Here is a 21,027-nt window from a genome sequence, read left to right on the forward strand (position 1 = left end):
TGACTCCGTTTCCCCAGTTTGCTGCCATACTACATACAGGATGAGTGTTAGAGCAAATGTTAAAGCCAAAAAAGTCACCTGATATGGCTCCTCATTCGATATCATGTTGTTGCGACGGTGATAAAGCTGGCAGACAATGCTGCCATCCTTCAACATCAGTTCCTGGATTTCTGGATTTGCTAGAAATCCAATAGCCAAGCTGTGCGGCTGAAATAAACAGGCCTCTGCTGAATTTAACAGATCACTATGGGGTATCGCGGAGGGGGGGATTTGCTGAAAGTTTTTGTTTGACCGGGAGCAGCAGGAGAGGAGTTGTCACCCTGTTGTCCCAGTTGTGCACTAAATATAAAGACACTCTATAAAATGTCGGGAGACAGGCAGACAGAAGTAATAGGACAAGCAAAACAAATACATCAGTCCTGCTTTCTCTCTGGCAGATCCGTTATGAATAATTTATCTGAGACGGCGGATGTTTGGGATTGTTTGGTTCCTTAGAATCACAGCTGTAACTGAGGCCTGCCATGATGCTGAAGTTGCTGAAGGTCAGTGGTGCACCCTGAAAGATGAGACAGGGTTTCTCTAGTCACCAAGCCTCCTTTCAGCTGCATTATTCAAAAGAGTCCTCAAATATGCTACCTGCTCTATGAGGATGTAATTAGGCCCAAAGGCTTGAGCTGACAGCTAAATGCTAAAATGCACACAATGACACGTTTTTAGCAGGTTTGTTTAACATGTTTACCATCTTAGTTTAACACGTTACCAAGCCAGGACAGGCCTGTATAGCCGAGGCTGATGGGAGTGTCTTTGTAGCTTTGTAGGTGCTCGATAATGATGATAATGCTTGATGACAAGTCAGAGGATCAGCAAAGTTATTGCACTTGACTGCAGGGGAAATGAATGTCTAAACCAAGTCCATCCATTTACTTTAAGCCTCAACAACCACCAAAGTCAAAGAGATTCATCCTCTGAATGTCGTTCAAAAATTTCATGGTAGAGCAATTAGTGATCAAGATGTTTCAGTCTGACAAACATAACCATCCCAAAGGGCTCCAAACATGCAAATGAAAATTTAATATTTTGTTTATTATGATTGCCATTTTATGTTTCATTGCAAAAGCTATTCCTCCTTGAGTCCATGTTATTTAAGCTTGGTTATGGGCTGAGTTTGCTTTATTGTAGTTTCATACAGTAATGTGAGTTCAGTCTCACATCTGTTTTGAAATGAAGATGAGAAATAATTGTTCTGAAGGATGCAGTAGCAAAGTCACACAAAAAAAATTAAAAAAGAATTACTGACTCAAGTACGAGAAGAAAAAAGTCCTCAACTACACACTTTCTTGGAATCACTAATGACTGTAGACTGACATTATGAAAATACAATAAGCTGTGAAATTTATTACTTAGAAATTTGAACAGAAGTCATGGAAGTTGTACAAGTTTAGAGCCACATTCATCTTCATGAGCTGATTAGAGTTTAGTTTAATTTAAATGAGTATTTGATATTCTCATAGTGGAGCTACATATCACTGTTCAATCCATATTTGTGGTCAGATAGTGAGGCTGCCTCCAATTTCCCTTCTCTCTACAGCAGAGGTGAGGGATCCTTGAGGGCAGTCACAAGGTTTAAATTGGTCATTAAATGTAATTAGTTTTGCAGGTAATTCAAAATCAGTGTGGGCTTCGTTGAACAAGTATGTATACGCCTCTGGTTTTTAAGTTTTTTGTTGCTACACGTAATATATACAGTTAATTTTCAGAAGATAAACAAACAGTATGTACATATGATTAGAAAACATGCAATGCCCATGTAGAATAAAACCATATATGAACTGTAATGAATATTTCAATAGTGGAAGGGTGCAGGGATTTTGTTGGAAGATGGAAATGCTTTTTTACATACATATAGTAGTTGATTATATTACTATACTATATACAGTATATACTGTGCTTAGATTGGCATATGACAGTGATGGACGATATGCATCTACTGCGTAATGTGTAGCTTCAACAACATCATTTACAACTTGTAAGTACAGTGGATGTTTTAGTGTCTGCGTTGCTGATTAACAACCTTTGGTCAGAAATTCATACTACTTTTGATTTTGAAAATGTATTTTGTAAGTGTTAGATGGAAAGTTAAAGGATCATGGAAGGTATAACACTTTATCCTGTGGGGAAGAGAAATTACTACAAAATCTATAGCTATATGTGAAAGTGTAGGTGAAATTGATTGACAATGGATATACTGTACACATTTTTGTGCCAGTTGACCTAACTAAGATATTTGGATAGAAAACAACTTCCTGGACCTGCTGACTGCACTGAACCACAGGTGATCAGCGTCATCAGGATTTATAATCTGGGCAACGTTGATGCCTCATAGTGCACACAACAGAAAAAAAGTCACAAAAAGACACCAAAGTCAAAAGGACTTTGGTGTCCGATACGAAATGATGGTATATCAAGCCAAAAAGTAGAGCACACAAACAAAACTGACAGTGTAATGGACAGAAAGAAAAAGCAGAAATTCAAAATGAAAGCCTGACTGAAGCTTTCAAGAATTATTTACAGAGCCTGACTCTCTGATCTCAAGGGACTCATTTTTGGGATATAACAGGAAAACGCAGCCTTGCCAGTGTTTAAAAGAACAATGGTAGGTATTTCCTGTCTAGCATAGAGGACTTGCAGTATAAGGACATGGGTCTTGGTGCCATTAATGAGTCTGTAATCAAGTGAAGAAATATGACAAATCAAAAGGAAATTTGAAAACAATGAAAAGATTTGTTGAGCAGCTGCTGGAGATGGTAAAGGTACAGTAGTGTTGACAGAAGAGGACTTGGCTTTCAGCTGGATGACTCCGGAATCAATCCCAACGCTGGTGATTACGTCTGAACCCCCCGCTGCAGACTAACATGGGCCATTGATTTCTGTGGAGGGAGGGGCTGGGTTTGCTCAAGTAAAGTGTTTTAAAACCATTTGTTAGTCATCAGCAAACACAAGCCGGAAAAAAAGGAAACGGAGAAAACAGTCCACGGAGAGCAAAACCCTGGGCTATTTCATAGAGCGCATCAGCCCGAGGGGGGAGGGGGGGGTGGGGGTCAGTCCACCGCTCTGCATGTGCAGCATCCACACAGCTGACTGAAAGGGCAGGGGGAATGCAGTGGAGATTTTACATGGTGTAATGGCTGTGAATGCTTTTATCTCTCTACTAAATCACAACGGTAGCAGTCTGTTTTTCTTTTTTTCCTGGTGTTTTATGTGCGAGTGTCAGACTCCGGCTTTCTGTTTATTTGGTTTCCTGTTTGTCACTAGAGACATTTTTACTTTATAGACTTTAAAAGGGAAAAAGACAGTCTCTCATTTTTCTAGGTCAAAGCAAATATGGACATTTATTGATGTCCTGAACACTTGTCTGATATAGGCTGATGTTGGGATGTCACTGAGATGTTCAGGAGCCTCGCAGGAGATTGAATGCAGGGGGATTCACAATTCTCTAAAGAGAATTGTAGATTATATCAAGCTTGACAACATATGGGGCCGACATGACAGCTTTTTCTACTGGCAGAATTGTAGAGGAACGTCTGAATGTGGAGGTGTTGATGCATTCACAGGCGTGGTGTTTCTGTGTTTTACCTGCTTCTTTCATAAATCATCATGGGAAGGGGTCTGATAATTAGTCAAGGAAACTGAACACCCGGTGTCAGCATTTTTTCTGCACAAGTTCTGTTCATTTACTGTCGTCAGTGAACGGGTATGCCCGACATGTGCGTGCACGCTGACACATGTCTCTGCAGGGCTTTAATGGGATGAATATGGGGTGTGTCAAAGAGAGGCTGAGCACAAGCAGGAAGTGTCTGTGGAGTTTTTTTTTTTGTTGTTTTTTTATTATTATCTGCTGCTTTCATTACAGTCTTACAAAAATCACTTTTAGACATACTGCACATGATTTCAGTCCGGACTTGGTTAAGGAGCAGTTAGACAACACAGAAGTTATATGTACACAGTGTTTGTGTACCTTTCCCTCTTCTAGTGCAAGCTCAATAATGTATCGATATACACACACTTAAAAAAAAAAAACACAATAACCTAAGCAAACCAATTACACTGATGTTAAAACTAATTCAATAGTGCAGAAGTGAAGTGAGGTATATTATCTGTTTAGTTCCTTTGCTCTTGTCATAGCTGCATAATTTGTATCAATAAATATAAAACATGGCTTTGTCATAACAGACAGTAAAATGGAGAGTGTATCATGACAGAGGTTCTTTCATCACTATTGATAATGTCATCAGAGCACGTGCACTCTCACCAATCCTGTCCCACTGATTGTATTAAAGGGCCTCAGCCCAATTTTAACCAATACTTCTTTTGATGGCTGTGGGAGAGTTTTAAACTACAATTACAAGTTGTTTGACTGACAGAAAGGGAAATTCATTTGTCTGGCAGATCATCTACCATTTGAAGAATGTGTTCAGATGAGATCTTGATGAGTGCAACATGGAGGAAACACACCGTGTGCAGTGTTGTTTGTTGCCACCCTATTTTGCATTTATCACAATACAGTAAGCTAAGGTTTGAGGTTACGTTGATAATATATACAACATTTATGATTAACACGCAATGGCTTATTCCCCCGTCCCCGTCCCCGTCCCTCAAAACCTGGACCAGTCTCCAACTTGGGCAGACAATCTACAATGACCTCTTAATGTCATTACTATCTAAATAAGTCACAACGAAAGAGAAAGTCTGAATCCATGAATTGTCAAGTGCAGAAATACGATGATTTACAACAAAAGCTGGACGAGTTGAATGTCTAAGCAGTGAGTATGTTTAAGAAACTCACTCAACTGGCCTTGTGAGGTGAGTTCACCGTTTTGGTTCTTAAGGCAAAGACAGTATCCTGAAAGATTAGAGTGTAGAAGCTTACTAGTCGTCCCTGCCAACGTTAAACTCTGTTATCTCCTTAGCAATGCGTTCTGCTATTGCTCTGTTGCTGGCCACGATCAGCCTCCGAGACATCAGATCAAAAGGTCCACCTGGTGAAAAGAGAAGATAATTATTACTGGAATTAAGTTAAATAAAGTAACATTTGGTTTAAGCAGTGGATGGTCAAACAATACTACCACTCCTAGACACCTGCTAGTGGAGCTGGTGATGAATCTATTAGATGATCACCAGAAAACAAACTTCATGATCAAGTAAAATACTAAAAAGAGCCAATTGTTATCCACGATCAGTTTATAGAATGAATAATCTAAACTAAAATTTAAACTAAATAACTTTTGGGTTTAGACAGAAGAGGCAACTGAAGACAGGAAAGACATTTGGAAATGTATCAGTGAAACAATCACTGTCAGTTGCAGCTCCTGCTACTGTGCTGAGGACTGATTTGTGTCTAATTTCCTCATTATGTCCATCATTACGCAAACGCACATAGCCTCATTTGAACATTTTTTTGTTTCCTAACAGAATACATCCGGTTATAGTGAGACTCAACATTTGGTTCCCACACAGTCAAAGAACAGCAGAGACAATGAGAATCTACAGTGTCTCTGCAGGACCCACCAATTAAAACTTCAAAAGCCTTTTTAAAACCTTTTCACATCCACAGAGTGGGACACTTTATACTTCACCACTAATCTCTGATTGAATTAAACAATACTAGTCATTATGTCAACAATTACAGCACAGACTGTGCGGCATGACATTTTTGGGATAATTGCGCTGACCAATCAATGAAACATGGAAAAAAAAAAGCATTTGTTCTTGTGTGGGCCTAAAAGCAGAGTGGTGAAGGAGCAGGGCAATGAATTTATGAGATCACGCCGCGGTCTCTTTCGTTTTGTCAAATATCATACAAAATGGGATCAGATGTTGAGAAGAGCAGCAATAACCTTCAGGTATCGGGAGAGGAGCGGGATGGGGGGATTGCTGACTGGACACGGCTCTTTCACCTCACATCACCTCAGAGTGTCCAGAAAATCCTTGCTACAAGTCGGCTCCTCCACCTACACACCCTCTGTCATTGTATATTTTGGATGCACCAAATGTGTTTTGGCAGAAATTGAGGGTATGGTTGTTCTTTTAACCTTGGTCTTGTGGTAGCTTTCTGCTACCATCTACTGTATGGTGTTAGGGTCCGTTTTGACCCGAGTCTTAAATCAGCTGTAAAACAATTATTTATCATCCCATTACCCCTTGGATGCACTGCACGCGGAAGCTGGGCGCGTGCATTGCGCGCGGCTTCTCGGGTGCTTGGGTGGTCGCACTGGGAGCATACTTCTCCTCCTCTCTCCGCGCCGGTCAGACATCGACTGCAGTCGTTCATACTCGTATTCACTCGGTTTTCCACACACACGTCATTTTAAACATGTGTCTGTGTGTCTCATGTGCAGACGCAACGGTCAAATATGTATAGATGGACAAGCTGCAAGCAACAACTTAATTAATCATCATTTAATTATTTTATTTTGAAAATTGACCGCATTCTCTCGCCTTTTCTGTGCCCGACTTCCTGTCTGGTACGACCACGTCTGTCCAGCTTGACAGACGGCGCTCTCGGCGCGCGCGGCTCGCGTGAAAAATAGAAATGAACCGAACTGAAGCGCTCCACGCGCGCGCACTGCGCTCCACAGCGCGAGATGTGCGGCCAGGCAGACCTGTTAACATGTGCGCCGATCTGAAACTCCCTCCGCTCCAGGGCGCTGCGCTTCGGTTCCGCGTCTAGTGCGTCCAAGCTGTTAGGCTTCCTTATCCATGAAAAGGTTGGTTTTGTACTTATGATTTTAGTTTTAATTCTCTAATTATTGTTCTTATCATTATAACCGGGTCAAAATTGACCCTAACACCACAAATGTCATAATTTTAACCAGAGCATTTTTGAATTTTGTGAAAAAAAAGTTTTGGTTTTATTTTGTTTTAATAGAGGTTCCTAACAAAGTCAAAAAGCCTTGATGCTATAAACAAATGTATGTGGTACTTTTATGCATGTAAAACCTGAAAACGGGTCACTGGCGACCAAAAACACAAGAGGAAGGTTAATAGCACAACTACTATCAACAGTACAGCTTCAACTTGGCTTGGCAAACTATCGTGAGTGGAGCCCAGTACAGCTTCTTCTGCATCCTAAATCTCTAGCCACAGGCATGGGTGCCCAAACTTAAAATCTGATTTCTCAAATCCTGCTGCTTCTTCTCATTCTGAGTGCAAAGCCAATCACTTCCCTCTCCTCATCCCTGACTGTGTTTCTGAAGCATGTGTGAGCCGAAAGAGAAAAGAAGCCAATAACAAGAATTAGTAACCATGAATAATTCACAGAAATTAATAACTTCTGTTGTGCAGCCCGTTCTCATTGCTTTGTTCTGTGCAGCAATCACATACAGCAATATTACATTTTTTCCACAAGTCAGTGACCCTGCTGACCGTCATCATTTCATCCAGTGACTCAACGGCCTTTGAAAAGTTTGGCAGGAGCGGAGTTTCAAAAAAAAAAAAAAAAAAAAGGCGTTTACCCAGTGACTCACCTGAAATGTCCATGATAACGCCCCCGGCTTCGGTAACAATCGCCGCCCCTCCAGCCATGTCCCAGCAGTGGATGCCCATGTGGTAGTAAGCATCAGCTGAGCCGCACGCTACCAGACACATGTTGACAGCTGCACTGCCCGGGGAGCGGATTCTGCAAACGGAGACGAGGATATTTGCTCTGAATTTGACTGCACGTGAATACCAGATGGTTTAGTAAATGTTTAATGTGATGTTTTCAAGTCATAATCCTTTTGTGGGTTCCTGTTTTCGAGTATAAAACACATACTGACTGTGTTTTGCCTTTATTTGGTAATGACAGTAGAGATGCAAATAGGAAATGTGGGAGGGCCCTTGGGCCAGGAAGTGAACCATGGGCACCGCTGACATATGGTATCCACTATAGCTATTAGGCTACCAAGAGCTACCCAGTTAGTGGCAGAGTTCATGTCTCTGTGCTGGATTCTCAGGAAATGATGCAAAGTTGCAAACTTTTATTTTATATTTTTTATCTTGTTAATAAAAAAAAAGACAGTCCGTTGTGTTTACTTTCACTCTCCCATGATTTATCCCAGAGCTGTTTTCAATTACTGACAATGCAAACAAAAATTGCACTGCTGCTGCTACACATTAAAAGCATTCAACTGGCAACAACCAGGAAACTAGGGTAGTTTTTTTATGAAGCACAGTGGAACAACATATCTCTGAGGTACAGACTGTTGGTTAGACAAACCAAGCTATTAGGAAATGTCACACGGGGCTCCATTACAGCCACTTTCCACTATTTATTTTCATTCAACAGACCGAACAAGCAGGAAAATAAATACAAATTTAAAAAAAATAAAAAAGAACATCATCAATGGATATATTTTTTAACAAAATGAACTACAAAAATGAGCAGCTTCAGTGAGTTGTAAATGAAGACTTACAGGGGACACCCCCGACTCCTCGGTGGCTAACAAGTTATACAGTACTGTGTCCTGCTGTTATATGAAATAGTACTGACATCGTCTGTGCATAAAATCAGATTGTGGGTCTTCACACTATGACGGAAAAAAGAGCCAATTACTGACTTCTCGTTTAAATTTTTCATGAGATTCAGAAATACTTGTTGTTGTTTTTCTGCTGCATTTCTGACTAGGTGGCTGCTCAGGGAGTGTTCGGTGTAGTTACTACTGCTGTCACCGAATCAAACAGGACTGGGGTGTGAAAGAATTACTGTACAGCTGTTTCATAAATACATATTTACCCATGCACAGGGATGGTGAGGATGGTCTTGATGTTGGCCAACATGGTTTTGAACTGCTCAGGATCCTTCTTGAAGCCCATTTCTGTCAGCACCATAGACTGGCTAATGTCTTGGATGGAAAAAAGGGGAATAAAATGTTACTCTTCCACAAATGACAGCTTGTTTGCTGCTCTGTAGAAACAAAAGGTTAGACAACACAGACATCAATGTGTAATGCAGAACTACTGCCTCTTGAGCTCTCACTGTGTTGAGCTGTTAGAAGCAGTGAACTTTGCTGTGATTTTACTTCCACCTGGTGGATTCCTGACAAACTGCACCGCCCCCATCAGAGCACTGCTGTGATTATCAATGTTCACCTTCTTGGCCGGACACTTTGATGGGGACCCCGTTGCAGAATGCCCCTTTCCCTTTCTGTGCCGTGTACATTTTGTCTTCGATGCAGCTGTAAACAACCCCAAACTCTATCTGAGACAAAGAAGCAGAGGCAGAAAACAGCAGTGATTAATGCAGTGTGGGAGGAGAGCCAAGAATAGAACAACAGCCATGTAAATAGAGGAAACTGCTCTACCACTGATCAGGAATTCAATTGCTATGTTAAAGGTTCTTATAATTATAAAGATGTCACAGTGTCATTTACTTATAATCACAAAGGGAAAAAAAAGCTTACCTCTTTCTTCACAGTGAAGCCAATTGATATGGACACAAACGGGAACCTGCACAAAGGAAATTTACAATATATAACATTCATTTAATGAACTCCCTGTAGGTTAAAGCTCAGAGGAATCAGTTTCTATTATCAGTTCGGTTTCATCTACGTTGTCTAATTATCCCAGTCAGAAAGGACAAGGCAAGAAAGAACCTAATTAAAAGATAAAAATAGTTAAGGAGCGACAAAGATAAAAACTGATCCAGTGCAGTATCAGTATTGACTTTCTCTGTGGTTCATACAGTATTTAAAAAGCACCTGTGAACAAAGTTGGTGGTACCATCGATGGGGTCGATGATCCATGTGGGATTGTCAGTCAGGATACTTGGTGCACCTGCGGCTACCGACTCCTCACCTATGAAGCTAAAAAGTCACACAACACAAAAAGACAAAAATGTTCGTTTTTAGTAACAGTTACAACTGATAAAGTTATTGAACCCACTGCACCAGACAAAGTCCTTCTCTAGTAGTCCATAACGCATAACATTATTTTAAGTTCAGTTTCCAATTGCCTGGATGCAAGGCTAGTATATCCAGTATGAGGTACACAGAGGTCACGTAAGCAGTATTTTTTTGTAATTTTTGAGCATCCTGTAAGATAAGATACAATATAATAAGAATTACTTTATTAATCCCCAAAGGGAAATTCATTTGTCTGGCAGATCATCTACCATTTGTAGAAGAATTAAAAGCCTGATGGCTGTAGGTTCTACAGTATATCTCTCTGTCCTGAGAGAGAGGAGCCGATAACTTACATCCTGCAAATACACTAAACCTGAACATTTGACAGGCTAGTTCCAGTATTTCCACACTGTATTTAATAAGAGCACATTACAGTACAAACAATTACAAATTAACGATTAACTTCGAGGGATACTTCACCCAAAATCGATAATTCACCAACTTTCTGAGTCATCAAAACTCTTTTGGAGTTCCATTTCCATATAATGGCGGCGGATAGTGCTCACTTTTGAATCGTCCAAAACACACACTATGAAACAGGCCCTGTTGATGTTTGTGTGCATGCGCGAGATTTGCTGCGATCTTGCGCATGTGCACAAACATCAACAGAGTCCTTCCTTGGCATGACGGTGAGTATAAAATTGGTGAATTATCGATTTTGGGTGAAGTATCCCTTTAATAAGTAAATATTTACAATCCAACATATCATGGGCATTTGGTAACCCAATAATAAAATATATTTTTATTTGTTTTTTGTAATCAAAGATGTGGTTTAACCTCTTAATGTTTAAACAAGCATAAACTTGTTTGATAATACATCAATTTAATAGAAATCTGTCAGCTGGACAGATATTAAGCCTTAACAGCAAGAAAAGTGAAACTAAACAAGTAAAAAAAAAAAAAAAAAATTGGGACCAAACTTTGAGAGAATTAATAAAATGTACCAATGGTCTTTGATAAACTCAAAGCTCTTCCATTACTAACCTACAATGTGATCAATCAGAGCATACAGCATGTCTCTCATGTCTGTCTATGTTAGCTTGTACAGTACCTGTGTGTGGGGTACTTTTCCTTGATGGAGGATATAATGAGCTGCTCCACTTTCTGGTCTGTTTCGGTCACCAGGTCAACTGGTGAGCTCTTCTGCATGACGGCAATCTCCTTTTGGAGCGCTTCACGGACCATCTAGCAGGATTACAAAAACAAACTCAGCAGGGTTATTTGGATGACTGGCTACAGCTACAGTTCCATATTAGTGGCTAGGTCAGAGATTATTACATGTCAGCTTTGAATCCTGTTTTATACAAAAAAAAAACCAGAGCCTATCACTCTGAAACTGAACATAAAATGCACCCTAATGAAATTGTCTCAGAATATCATAGAAATAACGAAAACTGAATCCTCTATGCATTCAGATAGTCTCCGTTTAAAGAAAAAATGTTCTGTCTAATTTTTTTTATGTTGTTTTAAAATATCCCTGACTAGGGTGGCATCCTGTCTATGCATCACCATTATCATGTTGGCTGTTAGATCACAAACTCATCACTATAATGGACCTGGTTGAAAACACAGAGGAATATTCATTTTTAATGCGTTATGAAGCAAACAGAAAATAGACAATGCTTGCATCACCGGGGCTTGTTCAGAACTTTTTAACACACCCTCAACCCAGAAAAATCAACAAGTCTAAGTATATTAAGTACTAGCCCTCAAACATGTCATGAGGAAACAGTCAGAGACTCTCCATTAAAGCTTTACGAAGGTGAAGTCACTGTGTTATTGTACATGTACATCAGTTGTCTGACTAGTTGTGTGGCAGCACTAGTGGCATTTGGTCTATCTAGCTAAACAGAGTATGCACACAAACAACACAGCTGACCAAAGATTAAATAGATTTTTTTTAAACAGATACAAAAAGTGTTTGTTAGTGGTTCCTCACCTCTCCAGCCTTTTTAGTGACCTCCAGACAGTGGTCCATACACTCTTTCCAAGGGTCACTCATGTTGATATACAGTACAAGAGGAGCAGGAGTAGTCACAGATAGGGACCTGTTAACACAAGTCAAGACTTTGAAGACAGTGTCAAAATTAACAGTTTGAAGCAACGTTTTAAAAGTTGTTTTATACACAGGCGGTGAGCTACTGTTGGGAAAACAAGGCTCAATAATGAAGAAATTCAACTGCAAACGGCGCGAATAATAGCTGTCAAGCTAAGTTAAGTTAGCTCCCTGTGCTAGTTAGCTTCTACAGGGGAAAAGCTGCAATAAATGGAGTCGGAGCTTGAAGACAACCAAGACTACTGACACAACATTAGCGGTTTTGCCAGGCTGCTCTGTAATGACACATTAACACGTTATCAATAAAAGTATAAAGACCTGCAAACCTAAGGCAGTTTCAATGGGCTAATGCTAACACACCCACCTCCAAACAAACTCCTCAGTGTTGCCTGCTTCACCATGAGAGGGCGGGACTAAAAGTAGCGCTCACTCTCATTGGTCGACTTCTGCCCGTCACAGTGGAGTCGCTGCTCTCATTGGCTAGAAGAGCTGTCGGCTATGAAAGCACCGTGTGTAGTACTTTTTCAGGCAGAACCTTTTATACAGTCTATGGGCAGAACCATGACTGAGCAGGCGGGTCAGCACTTTATCAGTTTTATATAAGGGGAGCTGGAGGTGGCAGAGTTTTCTTAAACTTTTCAATTGACTTCACTGGTGGTTTCACCCTGGTTAATTAAAAAAAACAAAAACATTCTTCATAAATTCTGATCGATTACATTCATTTATTTTTTATGGTATTTTAAGTAAACAATTAGACCTAGGCTACTGTATCCATGGTGAATGTTAACTAAAAATGTACACAAGGAAGATATGGATGGGCCATGGTTTGTAGCCTATGTGATGAACAGTCAAACTCTTTTTAGTCCTGAAGGTGGCAGCAGCAACAGAATATACTGTATGGTATTCTTCACACACAGTATTGGCTGCCTGTTGTGAATAGATGTTTAACATGCTGTTGTGCAGAGGTTTTAAGTCCCACAAGCAACTGTTTTAATTTTGAGTTGAAATGAAAAAGTGAAGCATGCCAAAACCTCCCACTGAGTGAAATAAAGCTGAATGCAGATTCCTTTTTGTCCAATATTGCATCATTTCAGGCAAGTAAAATCCAAAACATTTGCTAGTTAGACTTTCAAGACCTGGTTTTGTTTCAGCATTTTATACATTATTTTGTTGTGGCTGTAGCTCTCATAAAATACCACAGACAGACCTTCTGTAACTTTTTTCATTTTTTTCAGTTGCAGTTATAAACAAAAGTGTAGGAACTGAAGAGAGAAAAGCTCCATGGTAGGTAAAAGTGTGTTCATAACCAAGGACAAACCAAAGCTGCTAATCTGCTATGGTGAGATGACAAATTGTGTCATCTAACAAAAATGCTTTTGATTTCTATACAATTATTACACACTACCTCTTCAAATGTTTCAACCGTTTTACACAGGTCTGTGTTTTACTTCTTCTTTAAGATAACATTAAGTGAAATAGTTAGTAATGCCCGTGTTAACAGAATAGTAATTCTGGTGCTTTGACAAATAGGAAAACTAGCCTATATTCCTTCAGATTTGCAAAACTTGATTTTGCCGGTATAATATGACCAAATCCTGGGAGAAAGAAAAATATGTATTTACCGGTACAGTATAGGCTGCAGTATGAATAGGCTTCCTTTGATGTGAGTTCCTCAAAATACATTATGTTGGTTCTGCCTTTTCAGAAAAAGGACTCCACATACCGTAAGGTAAGGAAGTTAGGTGTAAACAGGAAGACAGCTTATATGCATAATTTACTTTGTCAATATAGCTTTTGTGTGAAATCAGTACATTTAAATTTGCCGTCTCCAGCTTCTGCTTCAGTATTTTGGCTTTGTTCAGCAGCCTTTTCTCTGAGCTTATACGCAGCCACTTAACCTCACAGCTTTCTCTGTCAATAAGCTTGTGCAGCCCTCTCTTGCTCTCCTGTGCAGAGTGCTAACAGTGCAATTAGCTTTAAGGACACAGGGGCACCATCTCATCCATACCATCTCACAGATTTCACCTCGACCGGCCTTAATCTCATTAAGAGGTGGCAGAAATTCAAAATCATTTTCTTCACACAGTTAATGAGATGTCTGGCAACAGTTAGGCAAACATTAAATGTAATTCCTCCATCCTAGAGCAATGCTTTGTTTTAATGATTCAAGACAAGACAGGATAATGAGAATCACATTTAGCCTGTCACAAGAAAGTCATTTGAGAGCAATTTTCAGTATATTTGGTGGAACAGAATAAACTGAGACTATCTAATGTCTATTTTGGATTCTCTACAATTCTTTTATGGATGTTTACACATATTAACGCAAAACACAAGTTTTTTTTTTAATAAAAAGCATCAAATTCACAAACACCAACTCACCAAACACCTAATACCTTCTTTTGACAGTTAATTGCAACACGACGCATTGGCAAATTGTTCATGATGCAATATGTCATTTCATAATTTCTTTTTATCGCACCCCCACCCACGCAAAATCGATGTTAACATGTGAAACTGGTTTTATCAGCTGTACAATCAGCCTGCTACCACCCACAGCAGTTGTCATTTAGAATGTTCAACATCTTATTTTCTAACAATCTGATTAGCATGTTAACACACTGATGTGTACTGGATGGTGTATTTGTTTTTTTTTGCAAGTATAGGACAAGCGCAATGTATCCAAGCTCAGGATGTTTTGTCTCTAGGAATCACGTGGCAATCCATCCTTTATTTGTTGAGGTATTTTTGACAAATGTAGACTAGAGTAATGTCAGAGTAATAAAAAGACTAAAGTTAAACATGTAAGCAAGAAGGAAAGAAAAATTTGTTGCCCAACCAGTGGCCAGTCCAGTGGTTTCAGATTATTTCAGTATTGCATTGAGCTGTGAGAAATAACTGACTTTGATGTTGCAATTCAATTGTGTTACTCCGTGATGTTGCTGGTGCTTCTTTAACATCCATGCTGCATGTCTTCACCCAAAATGCAGTTTAGCAACACCGTGTGGTAGTTGTAGTTATTACAATGATTAACCAACAAATTGAGGACCAGTGAAAAACAGTAGATAGAAGAAATAATATTTTGTATAGATAACTATTGTTTTGATCTATTCATATTTTGATTGCCAGTATCAGTTTATACAGGTATTGTCAATTCCTGATCATTTAAATGACATCTTCTGTCCTCAGAATATTACTGGAAGCTCATTTTAAGACATTGTCATAATGGACAGTGTCCAAGCATCGATTTAGATTTCTTCCCCCAGCTCATGGCGCTATGTCTCAGGGAACAGCACCTCCTCTGTGTGGATAAGGGCTTCCTTATTGGAGTCATGTGGATCTATTAGCTGCAGCAGGAGGCAGGGGAAAACATCTCATCTGTCCTTTAAGAAATTCTCTGCGGGTTGGTGAGGAGCTCTGCTCGTCAACCTATGAAGATCGGCCTCTCTCCGTCATGTCAACCATTAGCCTCGCGAGGAGAGTCCACATCACATCACACCACAACAGGACTCAAGTTCTGGGCAGAAAACATTTCACACCACAGCCATGGAGATATTTGTTGCACTATAACCTTTTGCAAGTGGATAGGTGAGCTTTTACTTTTTGTTATAAGTTAAGACAATTACAGACTGAGCATGTGTCACTTAACATTTAACAATTGCATGTGCCGTAATGTGAAGAATTTGTGCATGTGCTGCAAATCTCCTTTAAATGCCAGAGGTTTTGGCATTCTCTGAAACTCAGCCATGACCTTTTTGGTTGTCGCAGAAATCTTGATTTTGCCGGTGGTGAGTCAAAGAACAACACTGGAGTGGTAGCATGCACCCAAGTTTATTCTAGAGAAGGCAACAGAACACAGAACTACACAGCAGATAGCAGTTCAGAGTAATACCCCAAAAACAGAGATTGCAGTCCCACTTTATGACTCTGGTTACTTCATTACCTACAAGCCCTTCTAACTTTCTCAGACAATAACACAATCCAACAGATGTGTTACTCAACAAATGTCTACCCCCGTTGTTGGTTTCTCTGTAGGTATTTACAACCTACTCTGTTGGAGGTGTTTAAAGGAATGCCAAGTTTGGCAGGATTTTGGTCTCAGTTGAAAACACACACACACACACCTTGGACACACCCTGGAAAGTACCTGCTGGCTTGGAGTCAAATTCATGACATTTATATGTCTTTTTCTGTTTGTTTTTTTGGTGATCAACTCTAAGAAAGATTAAAGCATGTACAAACATCTTGCATCTTCATTGAGGAGCGATTGCGTGGTCCGGGGTCTCACAACATTCACTTCCTCTAAAACATCTGCAGCCTTTGTAATGATCAACGTGATGATATGTAAGTAATTCCTCCTGACATCCTTGAATTTTTTTCTGATCTTTCTTTATCTTTCTTTTGATATTCTCCTCCCAAATGTGAAAGATAATGACTTCTCTATTGTGCCTTTGTGTCCGTTTCAAAGGGTTTATTATGCTGCTGCTCTGCCCCAGTCAATTGAAAGCACAGCTCGGGACAACCCCCAACATCAAACACATTGTGGTTGGAAGGTGTTACAATTACATCACTCTAGTTGACCCCAGTCTAAGGTAAAGTGCAGTGCAGCGATTCTTTCTCATGTCACAACGTTTACCAGTCGTGCAAGTTTGACGGCCTTAGATGAGACTTCACAGTCTGACTTTGACTTTAACACCAGTGACTTCGAAGATTTGAAAGACATGATTTCCCTGCTAATGTCCAAAGCAAAAGAATTTGGACTGGAACCAGCAGCTCATTATCAGGCCAGTGTTGAAGTGCACATGACAGGCTGTAACATTTGCTTTGATGTGATGTTGACTCAGATTTTTCTTTCATGTGCTTCTTTATAAAGAACAAGTTGAAAAGATGTTTTATTTCATGGGATTTTGTAACTTATTTTTACATAACTTGAGCTATAACCAGCAGTATTTGCATATAGTTTATTTCGGAAAGACTTCACATCATATTTCACATATATTATAATACATTTTATGACTTTTGTTGTGTCACAGGTGTCTGCGTTTTCAAATACAGAAAATCCTCATTTGTTTCCTTTAGGCCTTCAACCCAGAAATATAAGGACTTTGATGGCTATATGACTCTCGCCCTGCATACATCCAGTTTTTAGGATTGCATCTTAATGTTATTACTGAATATTTTCCCAATTAATTAATTAAACGCTGGTGTAACATGTCAGATTTTTTTTTTTTTAATTACACATCCCACTTTCTCTGAGGTAGCCTATCTATAAATATTCTGTAGTCCAAAATCCAAAGATATTGTGGTCTATATTTGGAATATTAGAGTTTTTAAAAACGCATAAATAGTGTAAGACATGACATAAAACGTTTTATCTGAATGTGTAGGTATGACTGTGAGGAGATCTGGAGGGAGTTTGAGGAGGCGGTTGTGCGTCAGTCTTCTTGTAACGTGACGGTGGAGAATTATCATCCTATGTTTTATGCAATGCCACAAACATGGCCGTGTGATAGGGTGAGTAAGAGATTCCAATTTTGAAATTAGACATGAGATATTGATTTTTAATTGATACCTTATTAAGTGTTTGACATTTGTTTCCCTTCCTCCTGCTTAGTTTCTCTTCTGGAGTAAAACCAGGACTCTGATGCACAGCTATGCAGCTGTTGTTCGTAACTTCTGGACACTGGAAGACACACTGGTCGGCTTCATGTTTAATGACCTTATCTGGTGTGGACAAGACGAAGACACTGGTAAAACACATGTATTGTGACCACTTTGAAGGGTCCTAAACTGCAAATTTGGAACATATAATATAACTTTTTCTGTAACTTTATTTGTAGGTTTTTACAAAAGATTCAAAACCAAACAAATGGTGGATACTGTTACACTAAGTCTGAGCCAGGCTAGCTGTTTGACCTTGTTTTCAGTCTTTATGCTAAGCTAAGCTAACCAGCTGTTGGCTTCAACTTCATAGTGATCAAACTCTTATGAAGAAAGCAAGTTCAGTTGTGTAATTCCTTGATTTAACCTCCTAAAACCCAGCATGCATTAGAAGCACCACAACTAACAGGCCAGTGGGTGTTAAGGGGGCCTATTCAATCCTATGTATTTTGCTGTTATTTATGTATTCTTATGGTAAATTTCCCTCAATAGCAGCGGTACTACAAGGAAAACATCATCCCTCAGGAAGCCGCAGCTGTGCTCCCAGTGTTTTATTTGGCCTTTCAAATTTTTCATCATTGTCGTAGTCGTAGTGAAGCGAGATTAAACTGCATGTTATCCTATGATACAATCACCCAAACACAATTTTTTTTGGTATCTCTGTGTCACTTTTAACCGATAGCTGTGAATTTGATACACAGGTTTTGATTTCAGCTCCTGTCCGGAGTGGTCAGCGTGCAGAAACCACCCGGTGTATTCCCTGTGGAGGCAAGCCTCTCAAAATGTGAGTTTAATGTGCAAACTGCAGGACAATCATTCACCCCTGCCCACCTTACTATCTGTGTTCATTTCCATTCATCGTTTGCATGCAACATACTGTTCCAAAACCAGAAGTGGAATGTTCCTCCCTTGTGAATTTCCTCGTTTGTTTGTTAGTTTGCAGAAATGGCATGTGGCAACATCACTGTGTTACTGAATGGATCTATTGTCAACGCCTTCAATAGGAGAAGGTAAATGTAAAATAAGATTAAAATTCTGAATGAATGGAGCAAATATGTTGCGTAAGTGTTTGTGGAGTGAGTAATAAAATCATCTCTTTTTTTAAATTTAATCTCACAGCATGTTTGGGAGTGTTGAACTGGACAGCCTGAATCCACAAAGGGTGAATTATGTCAACATTAAGGTGGTGACCAATCTAGACGGACCATATATGTGAGGATAAATACATTTCCTAGTACTGTACCTCACAGCTATAACCAATACTATTCAAGTGAATGATGAATAAATGATTATTGATTTCTATTACCACTGGATAGATAAGTTATAAGCTATTCATTAAAGGGATAGTAGCATTTTTTAAAAGTGGGGTTGTATGATCTACAAATAGCCCCTAAGTACTTTAATTGCAGTAGAAGACTCTCTGCACTCCTCCCGTTAGCAACGCCAGCCCATAATAGCCCTGCCCAGAGATTTACAACATACAGTGTTGTGAACAGACCCAAAGAAACGGCCTATTTTCGCGGCCTAAAAGAGGTTTTACCAAAAAAAAAATACACAGTTCCATTGTTCGCTATAATATAATTTTTTCCAGCCCTTCAAAGTGCAGGAAAAACACAATTTTTATTTGGACCTAACCAACTCAAGTATCCCTCCGCTCAGGGTTAACGCCCGCCGATCAGCAGTTGGTTAGGTCCAAATAAAAACTGCGTTTTTCCTGCACTTTGAGGGGCTGGAAAAAATTATATTATAGCGAACAATGGAACTGTGTATTCACAACACTATGTTGTAAATCTCTGGGCAGGGCTATGGCCTGGCGTTGCTAACAGGAGGAGTGCAGAGAGTCTTCTACTGCAATTAAAGTACTTAAGGGCTATTTGTAGATCATACAACCCAGCTTTAAAAAAAAATGCTACTATCCCTTTAATGTGAACATTCCTGTTGCCAGGTTGTGAAAAATCCCTCGGTGAGTTACCACAAAGCTGTCTCCATAAAAAGAACTCATGTTCACAGTTTGTGTTCGAACTTGTTGTTTTTCACCTGTACAGTGAATCATGTAGTCACGGATCCATTGTAGACCTGATCCAAATCCTCCAGTCCAGAGGTTTCCGCTGGACCTGCACAGACAATGAGCAGTAGGTGACGTCCAACAATGACATGTTTAGGGAGAAATCGTGATCTGATGCTCTTGTTCTTATATTAGGAGGACCATCCATCTCTTGACGTCTTACTGAAAAACATTTCTAACTTGACCAACAGGTGGACAGATAGGATGAGAATATTGATGGTGGCGTTTGTAGTGAACTTCCTGATGGAACTACTCTGGAGTAATATCAACTATGTTTGTTTAACAGGACCTTGATGATCCTTCAGTGTATCCAGGACCCCAAACAGCCGTCCTGCCAGACATGTGCAAACAGCCTGTTGCACAGAAAGAGCCTCACATCCAAATGACTCATCCACATGTTCAACATGTCTGATATTGTTATTTTACACCCAGTGTAAATAAATAAGATTTTAATAAAGAAACAATCTGAAACAAAAGGAAGGACTGCTGGTAATACCCCCGGCTGCAAAGCAGTGTTTTCATTACTTTCTACTGAACCTATAAGCAAATGAGGTAATAGAATAGCAGTGAAGAGATACTCAAAGACAGAAAAACTATGCACATCATTTGTTTGGCTTGGTTAAGTGTGGCCCAGCAGTTCAGTTTTGGGGCCTAATAGCAGGTTCATCCAGCCCTGCTTGACACACCCGTCTCTTTGCCTGAGGCCATAAAGAAATCATTGCAGACCCTACTGTAAATGTCTCATGTAATTTAATCTTGTATAACATCATAGTTAGAAACATGTATGATTTAGTTTTAGTTTTTCTCTCTCTCTCTCACTCTGTCTCTCTTCTTTTTTTTGTTTTACTGTGCTGCTTCACTGTGTTGTTTTCAGGCTGTAGCACACTCAACTGCGTGTGCATCTAAACTATTTACTTTGATTAAAATATTACAATAGGTCTTATCAAATCCACAAGAATTTCATTTGAACCTGCAAATATATGAGATGCAAATATCACACACATGCAATACAAGATTATCAAGGAGGTATCCATTCAATTAAATGTTTGTCTAGTACTCTACTTTCATCTGGCAAACAGATTGATAACCTCTTCCCTGGAATGCTTATCATTTGATTTTAAGCTTCCTGTTTGTGGTAAAAGGTCTGGGGCATATCTCAACATGTCAGCCCTGCATTTTCACAACTAAAAAGCAATTACCTCCAAGAATGTCAGTCACCTACTATGACATTTACTTTCTGTGTATTGTGAACAGACTTACATGACTGAAGCCAAAGAGAAGAAAGGGTTCTGAACCTGTTTACACTT

The 21,027-nt window shown here is 39.6% G+C and overlaps 2 protein-coding genes across 3 annotated transcripts; one reads left to right on the forward strand and one right to left on the reverse strand.

Moving 5' to 3' along the window:
- Positions 1-3,875: 3,875 nt before the first annotated feature.
- On the reverse strand, positions 3,876-12,339 carry impa2 (inositol monophosphatase 2). Its single transcript, XM_085763206.1, has 9 exons — positions 12,321-12,339; positions 11,878-11,986; positions 10,990-11,123; positions 9,735-9,839; positions 9,438-9,483; positions 9,127-9,235; positions 8,771-8,879; positions 7,524-7,675; positions 3,876-5,036 (listed from the first exon to the last, which is right to left on the reverse strand). Exons 2-9 carry the CDS (start codon positions 11,938-11,940, stop codon positions 4,927-4,929), a joined length of 828 nt encoding a protein of 275 aa, XP_085619332.1. The 5' UTR covers positions 11,941-11,986; positions 12,321-12,339; the 3' UTR covers positions 3,876-4,926.
- A 3,075-nt stretch (positions 12,340-15,414) lies between these two features.
- LOC146966882 (ADP-ribosyl cyclase/cyclic ADP-ribose hydrolase 1-like) lies at positions 15,415-20,192 on the forward strand. Of its 2 annotated transcripts, XM_085763132.1 has the most exons (10): positions 15,415-15,582; positions 16,215-16,338; positions 16,463-16,586; positions 17,382-17,508; positions 17,609-17,744; positions 18,357-18,439; positions 18,592-18,665; positions 18,775-18,867; positions 19,701-19,787; positions 20,007-20,192. In XM_085763132.1, the coding sequence occupies exons 2-10, from the start codon at positions 16,227-16,229 to the stop codon at positions 20,104-20,106; spliced, it is 936 nt and encodes a 311-aa protein (XP_085619258.1). In that variant the 5' UTR covers positions 15,415-15,582; positions 16,215-16,226; the 3' UTR covers positions 20,107-20,192. The 2 variants fall into 2 exon arrangements, with proteins under 2 accessions (XP_085619258.1, XP_085619259.1); XM_085763133.1 differs by lacking the exon at positions 15,415-15,582 and having other exon boundaries at positions 16,296-16,338.
- Positions 20,193-21,027: the final 835 nt, after the last annotated feature.

The sequence above is a fragment of the Trachurus japonicus genome, chromosome 20 (genome assembly GCF_045865225.1).
Source record: "Trachurus japonicus isolate A0001 chromosome 20, Traja_1.0".
Lineage (NCBI taxonomy): Eukaryota > Metazoa > Chordata > Actinopteri > Carangiformes > Carangidae > Trachurus > Trachurus japonicus.

Coding starts and splice junctions, on each gene's coding strand:
- impa2 (XM_085763206.1), bottom strand. CDS start 11,940: ATGAGTGACCCTTGGAAAGAGTGTATGGACCACTGTCTGGAGGTCACT. Junction 9,236..9,437: donor GCTTCACTGTGAAGAAAGAG/GTAAGCTTTTTT, acceptor TCTTTGTCTCAG/ATAGAGTTTGGGGTTGTTTA. Junction 5,037..7,523: donor CGTTATCATGGACATTTCAG/GTGAGTCACTGG, acceptor TCTTTTCACCAG/GTGGACCTTTTGATCTGATG.
- LOC146966882 (XM_085763132.1), top strand. CDS start 16,227: ATGTACAAACATCTTGCATCTTCATTGAGGAGCGATTGCGTGGTCCGG. Junction 16,339..16,462: donor AATGATCAACGTGATGATAT/GTAAGTAATTCC, acceptor TCCGTTTCAAAG/GGTTTATTATGCTGCTGCTC. Junction 18,868..19,700: donor AATCTAGACGGACCATATAT/GTGAGGATAAAT, acceptor TCACCTGTACAG/TGAATCATGTAGTCACGGAT.